Source organism: Notothenia coriiceps, unplaced genomic scaffold (assembly GCF_000735185.1).
Source record: "Notothenia coriiceps isolate Sejong01 unplaced genomic scaffold, NC01 NC01_scaffold00018996, whole genome shotgun sequence".
Lineage (NCBI taxonomy): Eukaryota > Metazoa > Chordata > Actinopteri > Perciformes > Nototheniidae > Notothenia > Notothenia coriiceps.
Window position 1 is genome coordinate 265,317 of NW_011351697.1, and position 12,794 is coordinate 278,110.

The 12,794-nt window shown below is 36.3% G+C and overlaps 2 protein-coding genes across 2 annotated transcripts in view; both read right to left on the reverse strand.

The window, feature by feature from the left end:
- Window positions 1-12,794, reverse strand: part of cp (ceruloplasmin) — a 737,508-nt gene that overhangs the window by 141,381 nt on the left and 583,333 nt on the right. The gene's annotated exons all lie outside the window — the stretch shown is intronic.
- On the reverse strand, window positions 865-6,545 carry LOC104951392 (uncharacterized). Its single transcript, XM_010778035.1, has 7 exons — window positions 6,441-6,545; window positions 4,836-5,229; window positions 3,968-4,114; window positions 2,906-2,970; window positions 2,451-2,612; window positions 1,557-1,670; window positions 865-1,467 (listed from the first exon to the last, which is right to left on the reverse strand). The coding sequence occupies exons 2-7, from the start codon at window positions 5,218-5,220 to the stop codon at window positions 1,426-1,428; spliced, it is 915 nt and encodes a 304-aa protein (XP_010776337.1). The 5' UTR covers window positions 5,221-5,229; window positions 6,441-6,545; the 3' UTR covers window positions 865-1,425.

Here is a 12,794-nt window from a genome sequence, read left to right on the forward strand (position 1 = left end):
CGGAACGGGTTGGATCTCATTTCACAGCGCGAAGTGTCAAAACAGCTTGTTCTAGAAAGGACAGCACGCCAAGCTCAGTTCAAAGAAATGCTGATTTAAAGATAAACAATTTTTCAAGAGGCGTGTACTCTTTGCAATCTTGATAACAATTATCACTCTATTTATATGAGTATTATCTTTAATTCGGCAAACATTTGATCCATTACAAGCCCATGATTAACTTACAAATATTATTTTTGATGTGACCTGTTGCTCTTTATGCAATTATTTACCAAAAATAACTTCCCGGTGTACATGTCTTAAAGTTGGGATATAATTGGAGCAAGGTGCTTTAGAGTTCATTTAGATATTGATCAAAACTCAATACAAATAACGTCTCGTTGGGCAACGTATTGGAACAGTATGAAGACAAAAAATAAATGATTAAAAAAGTGGAGTGGAAGTGGAATTTGCCCTTTCTAGTTTGACCACAATGTGGCGCCATTTCCACTTTATTTAGCAAGAGCGTGTCTCTGCATAGGAATGTGTAATTATAATAAAGTAACAGCACGTCAAGTTATTACATACTGTACCCTGCACAGGAGGATGATTCTAACAATTCAGTAAATCATATGAGAGATCCTCAAAAAATATTTTGTTTATTGACCCTTGCAGTACTTATCTGTCATATTAATTGGTTTTGACATAAACTATATATTATTATGTTACATTACATTACATGTAATTACATTACATTCACTATGTTGTGATATTAATATTACTGTTCGTTATTAATTGATTAAAGTTCAATAGTTACAAAAACTAAAAACTTAATTTAAGGAGTTAAAAAAACAGGAAGAAAGGACACCTTGATATAAACTGAGATTGAATTACAATGAACAGTTTATTTCAAGTCATGTACATTAGCATTCATGCGTAATTCTGAAACAGAAGTTTCTTTGGCACCTTTTGACATAAGTAAAACAATTAAAACCAGGAACAATTACAGATAACCCACATTGTGCATCCCTCAGAAACTCTTAAAAACATTCATTTTTTATAAAAAAGTGCAAATGCTACAAAATGTCATTGTCTTACGTAAATTCAACAGCATAAATAGTTCTAATTTAAAATTGCTAGTTACCCTTTATCTCCCTGAATAACAATTTTTTTACAAAATAACAATTAAAATCGCAAACAACGGTAGCTATCAATGGCAGGATAATAGTTTTGTGTTTGGCTAAAGTTCATTGAAAAACCTGAACAATACAAATATGTGTGCTTTTAATCCCAGAATAACACAATTATATATTATTCTAATGCATGCAGCTGCGGATACGTTAATGCTCTGGGCTTTATTTGCATGTTAGTTGAAGTGGCAGAATAATACATTTGTTTCCCCGAGTCTGATTTTAGTCCTTTTGCATTTTTTTGAGAATGTTCTGTTCACTCGACGTCCTCCTCATCGTCACTGTGAAAGGCTTCCTCCTGTGAAAGAGAGGAAAATACAGATATTGAAAGAGTTGAAGGTCAGACTAATTGTTTTAAATGATATCAACAGGTGGTGTGTTGCTTACATATCCGCCCTGCTGCTGGGCCCAGGAGGAATAATACTGCTGCAGATATCTGGCTCCGTGGCCCAACAGTCGGTTCGTGGGCAGTGTGTGGAGCGCTGACAGACGGGTGGTGACCTGCGGGGAACACAAACAACTCCAACTGTTAGTCAATCAAAATGGAAGAAACCTTGGGGAGAGCAGCAGAGGAGGATCCCTCTCCCCTGACAGACAGGCGTGCAGTATACGTCATGTTTATAGATTAAAAAAGATAATACATTTACATGTTGGTCAGTTAGGCAAAGCTTTTCACTTAAAAAGGGATAGTTAGGTAGGTTTGTATGAGGTGATTTAAGTTCAGCGTGTCCCCAGTTTGGAGAAACAGACACGAGAACCAGCAGGAATAAAAGCAATGTACTAATGTGGACGCATCAGATCATGTTTTAGACGTCTAAAAACATCAATATAATTGTACGTTTTATGAAGAATATTTGTACAACTTCACCTCAAACTAAAGTCATTATTGATGCTCCCTTCAAAGTGTCCAATGCCCATTGAAAAAACACAGTAATTTAACCTCTCAGAACACGGAAACGGTTGATCTACTGGTTCCTTGTTTGTGTTTTTGTGTGATTTTAGTGTTTCAAATTGGTTATTTCAAATTCACCAAAGTCATACAATAACAAAAACTAAACGACTGAGACAAGCAGAGAGGGTAGACAAGCAGACCCCTATTCTGAGAGGTCAAATGACTGCTTTTCTCAAAAGAGTCTGGTGGCTTTACATCTGTTACATTCCTCCATCTGCATCTACTGTAGGCAATACACTGATGAAGCTAAATAACTCATACAACCCCACTTCAAAAGATTCAAACTATCCCTTTAAACCTTTTTGATAAAACATTAACGTTGTCCTCACCTCACAGGTGACAGCGATCTGAGTTTTGGGAGATGCTTTTGGACCCGGGGAGTCTGGGTCGGGGCTCCTGAGGCCCATCCTCATGAGAAGCGTCTGCATTAGCCTCCTAAAGAAGTTGTAGTCCGAAAAAAGTTCTAGGGATATACCAGAACCTTTCAGCTCCTGGTGGAGACAAGAAACAATTTATTTAGGTTAGGACTCAATGAACACTGAGGAGAAAACTGATCTGCATTTAACAAACTGAAATAGGTTTTTTTGTTTAAATAGGCTTAAAGTCACAACAATTTATTTTTTTTAAACACAAATTTGACCAAATTGGCTCAAGAAACAACATGAAAACATAAAAACGCATTACAAACATGAACGACTTCCACATTTTGCAGTGAAAAAGTTTCCTATAAGAACATTCAAAAGGTTAAAGGAAACTTTAGATATCTGTAAAAGTTGTTTCTTACTTTCTCGTCCAGTCGGTCTCCACACTCCCTGAGCAGCAGGCCGATTATCCTCTCCACGTTCTCATCTAGGAAACAAGACGCATGATTAACAATCACGTCCAAGAAGATAACAAATACCTCATTACTACAAAATCACCAAAAACTTTTTCAGCTTTGATCAAACCAAGCACATTGTAAACACTAAAAGGCCATGTAAAGCATAATTGCCTGTATTTAATTAAAACAATTGATTAAATCATATATGTCAGAGTATGTTTCTGATGTGTTGAGGGAGGCTGGTTATGGTGAACAGTCTCTTGAGTGTGTTTGAAACAGTGATTTCATTAAGGTGATCATCTTCGCTCCATTGTAGGCAGCGTTTCCGCCAGGGGGGCGTCTTGCCGCCATTCGACGCCCTTTTTCAGCTCGGGACGCCCTGAACGCGAGCAGAGGGCGTCCAAAAATATTAATAATTCGAGAGAAGATCGAGAGTTTTTATCACTTGAAATGACGAAAAGGAAAAAGGACAAGGACATCCCGCTGTTGGAGGGGGAAAGGAGTCTGGTGGGATTCTTTTCCGAGTATTGAAGATAGTTTACCCGACATCGGCGGTGCCTGCTACAGTACAACACCGAACGTGCGCGATTTGGACTCGGTGAGTGGGGGGCTTTTGGAAAAGTGGAGCAAGCGCGTGAGCTGCGAGCTCCAGAGCCTCGCAGCGGCGAAACTTAGGCTCCGTTGTAAACTGTGGTAACATGAAGAGCCGTTTAGGAGCCGAAATCAGCCGGCACTTTAAGAGATAGAGCCAAATGATCCGGCTCACTAACGTAAACAGTATCAATAAGGGACGGCTCAAGTCAAAATTCAAAACACCACCCCCAACCCCCAACCCCCCCCGCTCTCGGGATGGACGCCCTCTCAGCCCTGGTCAGGCGGAAACACCTATTGTAGGTTTATATCTGCAGGTGATTTAGAAGCATTCATCAGGTGGAAATAAGAGGTTTGGAGAAGAATGTGAAATTGCCGTAGGCCTGGTATTTCTCTGAAAGACTTTTATTCTGAAGGGCTGAATCCGAAACTCACCTTCTGCCGCGTCTGTCTCTATATCAGGAGGAAGGAACGGGATCTCATCAGCGATGTCTGTCAGTCTGCTCGCTACCTCTACATCTTTAAGATCATCCTCCTCTTCTTCTTCCACTAGGTACGTCACAACCTCACCTGTCCCTATAGCTGAAATAAATAATAAACAGACAAATAAGAAATTAGCACGAGAGAATAAGCACACGTGTTGACAGTCACAAGTCTGAGCCTGTTTCTTAGACGGGCTTTTCCAAAGAATAAAACAAATCATCCTGAAAAGCAATGACCAACTGTTACTTTAGGGAGAAGCCACGAGGTCTGACTCAGAGCTGCTGGGGGAATGATCAGGAAGAACATGTGGCTGCATGTTTACAACGTCATTTAAACGCCTTGACTTCATTTGAAAAAACTGATATTTTTAATTTGGCAAAAGAACAAAACAAGATGACTTGGCAAGAGTCAAAGAATAATTGGGATGGGAACAGTTTCATGCTCCTTTTAAATACAGTTTCGTCTTGACTTGCGTTTTGTCATTGTACTTTTTCATAATTGTATTTCCAGTGGCATCTTAAATTGTATGGACTGTCTTATCTGGTTTTGTCAAGAGTCTTTGGGTCTCTAGAAAGCTACTTATAATTACAATTTATTTGCATTATCGTTTTAAATATCCCAAGTATTATGTATTGAATGTATACCCCTGAAACCTCCAGCGCTTTAGACTTTCATAGTTATTTTTAAGACATTTCTGAACTTTCTTCTGTCAAGATTATTGTTCAAATTAATCATAAAACAACATCAACTGTTAGATTCAGCCCTTCTGATCATACAGGAGATGTAGTGGAGTAATCTGGGGCTGTAGCTTCATACTTACGGGGATCTAAAGAACGAACTTCCACGCCATCATCAGGCCTCGTATCGTATGGCTCTTCTCTTTCTTGTTTTCCAGGTCTGATACAGCTAAGAAGTTTGGGGAAAAGATGATTCTTCTTCTTCTTCTTCTTTTTCTTCTCCTGTATTTCAGTTTGAGGGGAGAGTTTGTTATCGTCTGTGCTCCCCGTTACTGGAGTCTGTCTGTGCTGTGCAGATGAAGGTTTTTTTGGCTGTCTCTTGTTGAAGTAGGCCTTGAGGATCCTGAGCTCCTCCGAGTCCTCCATGTCGTCCGAGCCTGAGGTAGCTTTAGCGTCACAGTTAATACTGCTGTTCAGGCCGGTTTGGTTGTTAAACACGTCATGGATCTTCACGTGCCCGTTCGCCATGTTGTTTCACTGTAGATGAATACAAATTAAATCATGAATATGCTTATAAAATTGAAAGAGATATAACTAAAAATGTCGAATTTGTAGCAAGAGGTGCTTTCACATCTCAGGACATTAGTAGTAATGAATATCATTCTATTTGTCTTGTGTTCTTATTATTCTTTAAATGTCTGTTTTTTTGCTATTTTAAGAGTAATTTGGTTATATTTACAACTGCAACTAGTGATCACATTAATTGGTTGATACAATGTGAGAAAAATGTGACAAATGCCTGATTGATAATGATCCATTAAATAACAATTGAACATCAAAAGCCCAGATGTTTTCATTTGTATATTAATACAAACCAGCAGAGCAGCACATTTAAGAAACATCTACACAACTGATACATTCACTTTTAATAGTAAACACAGTAGTAATAGTTTCTATTGATTAGGGAATGGATTCTTTTAAATCATTATTTTCCTGCTGCAGATTATTGTATGGTTTTTAGCTTCCTCCTTAGAAAGTGTGGAATTAACATTTTTCTAATACTGTAAATTGATCTCATCTATAGTATAATAATGTACAAATCCCTTTTATCTTTATTTTATAAACTGTTTTGCTTTATTCTGTTACTGTTTTACTGCAATGTGTCACCCTCTGTTGGGTGCACACATTACAGTAAAACTGGGTCATGTCGAAACAGGTTACCATAAACTGTTAACTTAAAAACAACCTGCCTTTTTCACAAAAACACCAAAAAAGGGACCAGGATTTAACAATAAGGTTATTTACTGCTACACGACATGTTTTACTCATAAGAGGCCCTTTGAAACGGTATTTGAAGCCACTTTAGATGCATTAGAGAGCTAGTGTCAGTTACGAATGTTGAAGTGTCACTGTACTGTGAAAGTACACTTTACAAACATTATTAGTTTGTCTAACTTCACTTAACTGGCTACCATGGTTAAGGGTGGCCATACAACATGCTAAGTATTATTAAAAATACTTTTTGGACAACTCTTTGGTTACAAAATCTACCAAACATTGAACCACTATTAATGAAGCAGTTTTAAATTGACGATATAAAAAAAGTTTAACTTTCGTCACTTGGACGAAAACCAACTTTTTCAGGTTAGTATTAACTTTAATAAACTGCCTGAAATTACAAATACACACTTAATAACACTACCTCCATTCAAATATAGCATTGTAAGACATAAAACACGAGTACTTACGGTCGAAATGATTTAAAAGGTAGCTAAATTATCCGGAAATGATTCTTCTTCCACTACCGCTCAGCAACTGATCCTCTGAAGTTTTAAAGAGTCGGGTCACATGTCGGCGCACGTCATCACGTATTTTTACGTCTTACGTGATGATGCAATATTAGTATTACCGGTACTTTTCAGAACGATCGTTCACACGATCAACAACACAAAAAATACACATACATTTTGATTTCTATGATAATGTTGCACTTATTTTTACAGTTTAACCAAAAGTAGATACAATTTTCCAAATGTGAGTACTCTGAAAAAAGCCTACAAAATTATGTTTTACTACATTGCTCCTTCTAGCCGAAACACAAAGGATTTCCTACTAAAAGACACAGTAAAAAATTATGAATTGCAACTTTATTAATTCTAAAATGATAAGATTACTCAAATGAAATTACTGTACAACGTTTATATATCTCTCAAATAAATATGTATGTATATATTTTTTCTTCCCATAACATTTTAAAAGTTCACCAAATGTATAACCGATCAGTAGTTGGAGTTTTTTGTTGTGAAGGAAACTTCTAGATCCTTTTTGTGTTCGTGATAAACAGAAAACCAAACATGCTTTTGTTTTGAGTATTCGTGTCAGTTATTAAATACTTATCAAAAGACTTCAATTGTTTTACGAGAGGAATTATTTTTTCCAAGAAGTGATCCTTTTCTTTTCCTTTACACATTGCTGCCATGCCTGAATCATGACCTCAAATAAGTGCAACTCAGCCTTTATCCAAACATGACTCAACCTGATGCTGACTCAGCGGTCATGTTACTCTTAATATAATAAAAGAAATTAAACTGATGATACATACTTTGACATTTTAAACTGTTGATAAGAATTAGATCGTGTGAAGGGGACACAAGTGAAGTAACAGAAAAGTTAAGTTGGGAATCAATGGTCTAGAAAAGTCTATGGAAGCCCATTTCCACTAGTGAAAAGGAAAACAGTGAAAAAAGGTTGAATAATAATAATGACAATAATAATAATAATCTGTTTTAGAGCTTTTGGTTGTAATATGAAATGTACAACCAAAAGCTCCTTAATTCTGGATTTTTTTGAAGACAATATGGGCAAGAACTCCTTCAACTAAAAATAGGAATATGGACGGTTCAGTCCACAGAGGGACGTTTTGATCTCACTTCTTTTTCCCAAAGGTATGTTAGTCTGTTACATGCTGGCAGTAAACACTGGAAACTCCCGCCCATGTGACTCAGCCGTCTCAAAAGCCTCACAGTCTTATGTCACATTCAGGGTGGAGTTCTCACGGCTGTATGGAGGAACGTTTATTTCCTCTTGGATTTTGGATTTCTGAAGCACAAGGAAGATTTAAAAGAGGTTAAAGCGTTTTAACTGGCAGCATGTGACCAATTAGAAATATTATATCAGCACTTTTTGACTTTTGAACACACCAATATAACTTTACACACCCTTTTAGACAACTGATAATGATTTACAGGAATGTTTTATACCATACTGAAGCTTATCAGATATTAACAACCCTAGTGTCTAGGTTAGTACTTCAAATGTTTTATATATATATATTCAATCTTTAAATATCCTTTTTATTTCCGATATTCACTCTTTCTACACAATACGGTTTTAATACACCTTACTGTTTTTCTATCTTTTTTAATGTTTTAGGTCTATTTTGCTGCTTTTGTGAAGCACTTTTTAAAGTGGATTTTGAAAGTGTATCTATATACAATGATAATAATGATTACTATTATTATTCGTAGTATATTAGATGCTGCTCTTTTAACCCAAAGATAAAAAAACACATTATAAAGCACACTCTGGAGCATTTTGCATTCGAAAATTAACTTCTTCATTACATCCTGTTGTTTCCAGAACAATGTTTTTGGCTTTAGAAAGAGGAAACAGTTAGAAATAGATTCAGACAGGAAATAACGTCAAAACTCACAGCATCACATCTTCTTTTAACAAATTAATAAAATAAAACAACAAACTTCAAGTAATCCCATCATCATCATCAGCAGAAAAATACAAAAGCAAAAGTCCAACATCAGAGGAAACTCAGGTGGAAACCATTTCAAACTATAATAATTAAAAACAACAGCAATGCCATCTTTTATGCCATTACCAGAACATAATCCCGAGGAAGGAGGTAAGGAAACGCCATGCATAAACTAACGCTGATGAGAGACGATTTAATACAACGTTTCTACTCCATGAGAAGCGTGTGTGCATGTCCTTCAGAGCTTTTGACTATTATATAGTCTCTTTGTAGGAAAGGTTAGAATTTCATTTACACACATGTTCTGTTTTATAATCTCCAGACACTCAGAGGAAGTCTCAGAGTTGGAGGGTGAAAGCGGTAGCCATCGTAGAAGTCCTTCGGCTTAAAACATTTGGGGATTCAACAAAGTTGGACAGGAAAACTCAAATTTATAATCTAAACATTTGGATTTGGTCAAGGAATGTGAAGCAGAATATCCCAAACATTTTTAAAAGGAAAAGCTGTAAGCCAGGAGTGCCATATGAGCTTTTTTATAAATACCCCAAAGCAAAACATTGTTTTTAATTTGAAAAGAAAACAATGTTTGACTTTGCCGGTTTATTAATATATTTGTTAGCAATTTTAGCTTTTTATTTGCTATAACAACGAGAAACAAATTAATGACTAGATTGAAATATGAAAATAAAATCTAATGTCTCGAAAAAAATACTGAGGTATATTTCTGGTTACATTGCTTTTTTTAATTTAGATTTTTTGTTTCCAAAATTTGAGAAGCATTATCATTTCATTAGGAGGACTAACTATGACAAGTAAATTGTCCTTTTATATTAAAAGCGAAGTAAAACCTGTGTTAATAAGTTAATGATGAATCATTTTGACTTCTATAAACCTAAAAATACAACCTGAAAGGTGAATTCTTCATCATGGAAATATTAAAAAGGTTTTTTGAACATTTGATGTCTTCTGGAGCTTTTAATCATAAGAAGGAAGTCTGGCAAATATATCTGAAAGCTCTGGAAGAAGTCTAATAAGTAATCAGAATAAAGCTTCCTCTCTGTGTGAAAGAAAACAGGAATAAATCAGTATAATAACATCAAACTTAAGCAATCACTCGTAAAAAAAGTCTTATTGAAAATGTGATTTCCCCATGTTGTTGTTCAATAATGTACATTAGGTTTAAAAGCCTTCAAACTTCTGTGACGGCTACACTTGATACACTGAATAGTTCCTCACATACTTTGAAGAAAACAGCTCCAACTTTATATCTCAATTTAGTTTACAACAGGTTATATGAAAAGAAACCTAACAGGGCTGTTTTAAATCCATGGACATACTGTACATGCACACAAAATTAAAATTAAATAACAAGACAATCATTTACCCAACCAGCACTGAAGTCAAATCAAACATTCAATCCTCCTCGGTGCTAAATGGTCAAAACATTAATGTAATGTAAACGATTAATATAGAAATGAAAAGAGACGTCATCTATTCATATTGCATTGAATATGGCTCAGATCTTTTCTTTTCTTCTTGGATAAATGCTGCTGCAGACACACACACACACACACACACACACACACAATGCAGTTATGCTGCAGAAAAGCAACAAGTTCTCCTTTAATGTTTGCTTCGATATGGAATGAGGAATATTGTGACTGACACACACACACACACACACACACACACACACACACACACACACACACACACACACACACACACACACACACACGCTGCGTATGAAAGCGTTGTTGGGTCAAGGGCACAGTAAGAAAAGTTTAAATATTTAACAGTGTCAGAGTCAGACGTCTTAAAGTATAAAAAAGAATTTTAAGACACCATTTAAAAAAAAAGGTTCCGTCCTCCATAATTAACAGCCTGCATTATGGGTAATTTAAACTTTTGTGTTTTTTCCCCCTACTGAGCCGATACAGGCTTAGTTTTATATTTCAGATTTCAATTTGTACCATCTGTGTCCAGACGTTCTGTAAACAAGGTTAACATGGGGCATGGGGGGAGTTGTGTTCTTCCGGATTTAACTTTGTAGAATAAACCAGTAATTCCAAAACGTATCTATTTTATGATACAGATCAATATAAACTTGAAGCAGCTGTATAAAAATGTTATTGTTATTATTATTTAGGGGCCTGGAAATGTAAAATGTTGGTTTCAAGCACTTTAAAAGGTTCCTAAACTCAAAAGCCTTTAACATCTTTTTATTATTTTACTCTAAAGTTAAAATGAAGCATTTCCCAACCTTGTACGAACCCTAAGAATAAAGTTAGTATGCAACCAACATATATATATTATTAAATGTGTGTATTTAACTAGTATTTTTATTTGTTTAATATCCCAAACATTGGACCACAGCCTGTACTTGTTTTGTTTCAGTATTTGTATGTGAACGTTGGATGCGATAAAAAATAAAGTTTCCTTCCTTCTGAACTCAGACTAATGTGAGACAGTTGAAATAAGATTATTCTTTAATAACCTCATCAAAGTGTGGACCCTGGTATGCTGATGGAAACATTAAGATTACATCATTTGGTATGAAAGCAGAGATTTATGTGAAAAACAAACCACTGTGATAGTTTCTAGGAACATTAAATAGATATGACACTACATTACTGTAATGTCTTTGGCACACATAGGGTAAACATATATAAAACTGTAGTATTTATGTCATAACAGAAATATTTTCTAAATGTTTCATCAACACATTGAACCCATTCTTAAAATATGAACTTTTTTTTCACGAGTTCAGCTCACGGCGGCCGCTCAAAGTGCACTTACATCCTGAAACCTTAACGAGCAAACACTCAGTCAATCAACCAATCAGCACAACCAATAAATAGAATATGAATAAATAAATACAAATAAATATTTGACCGTTAAAATGTCCACTGCGGTGCTGCTGGGAGCCGAGGCAGTTCACTGTTCGTCTGCAGAGTCTGTTTTTTTTTACACTTTCTCTCCCAGATTCGTCTCCACTACGAGTGTGTGCAGAGTCCAGAGAGTGTGTGTGAGTGTGTGTGCCTCAGACAGCCGTCTCTAGGTCCTCGTGGTTGGCAGAAGGTGTGTGTTTTTGAGCGTTCAGGAAGCCGGCGAGCTCAGAGTCTCCCTCCGCCTGCTGGGCTGCCGTCTTCCCCTGGAGGACACACACACACACACACACACACAATTATATCCCAATTAATACACTTTTCAACAATATATATTTCCAGAATCCGAGTTGACATATTTCCATAACTTCATTTGTCTAACCAACAGTCCGAAAATTACGAACTTTCCCAAAACAAAACAAAGCAGAACATTTTCACTTTCACAAAGAGTTTCTGTCATTTAGAGGGCTGCACGATTTGGTTAAAAATAACTAATTGCGATGATTTTTGACTGATATTGCAATTGGGAATTAACGATAAAAGATGGAAGACAGACAAGAAAAAACATTAATGGATTATAAAACTTGTTGTGAATTATTATCTAGCCCGTCAAGTAATCAGTTCATGATTTGTAAATGTTATGCAGTCCTTAAAGCCCCTGTCACACTGTCCCAAAATTGACACCAGATGGACACACGATAAAGGAAATGTCATATATTACTCTATAGTTTTCTTTCTCTTTTAATCCTTATGCTTTTGTTATATTGTTATGTTATTTATACAGTTTAACCTTGTAGTGAACCCAGAGCAAACACAAACACACAGCTCAGTTTTCTAAAGCTAAAACATTCCTGCATACAGATTAGGACGGGGCTCCCCCTGAGACACACCCTAGAAAGATCCAGTGAACTTGTTGCTCTGTGAATCATTTACAGTGGGGCAAAAAAGTATTTAGTCGGCCACCAATTGTGCAAGTTCTCCCACTTAAAAAAGATGAGAGGCCTGTAATTTTCATCCTAGGTACACCTCAACTATGAGAGACAAAATGAGAAAAAAAAAAATCCAGAACATCACATTGTAGGATTTTTAATGATATAATTGGTAAATTCCTCGTAAAATAAGTATTTTGGTCAACCTACAAACAAACAACAATGATTTCTGGCTCCCACAGACCCTATAACTTCTTCTTTAAAGAGCCTCCTCTGTTCCCTCACTTGTTAAAACTGTATTAATTGGCCACCTGTTTGACCGTTATCAGTATAAAAAGACACCCTGTCCACAACCCAAACAGTCACACTCCAACTCACTATGGCCAAGACCAAAGACGCTGTCAAGGGACAACCCGAAACAAAATATGATTAAAAGAACCTTGCACCAGGGGGCTGGGAAGACTGGACATTCTGACAATACGGTAAGCAGCTTTAGTAGGCCAGGGGGTGGGTGGAAGG

What these genes read in the sequence shown, in the direction of transcription:
- LOC104951392 (XM_010778035.1), bottom strand. Translation starts at nt 5,220, where the DNA reads ATGGCGAACGGGCACGTGAAGATCCATGACGTGTTTAACAACCAAACC. An exon ending in AGTTCGTTCTTTAGATCCCC is followed by an intron (nt 4,115 to 4,835) that starts GTAAGTATGAAG and finishes TATTTATTTCAG; the next exon opens with CTATAGGGACAGGTGAGGTT. An exon ending in CCCAGCAGCAGGGCGGATAT is followed by an intron (nt 1,468 to 1,556) that starts GTAAGCAACACA and finishes TCTCTTTCACAG; the next exon opens with GAGGAAGCCTTTCACAGTGA.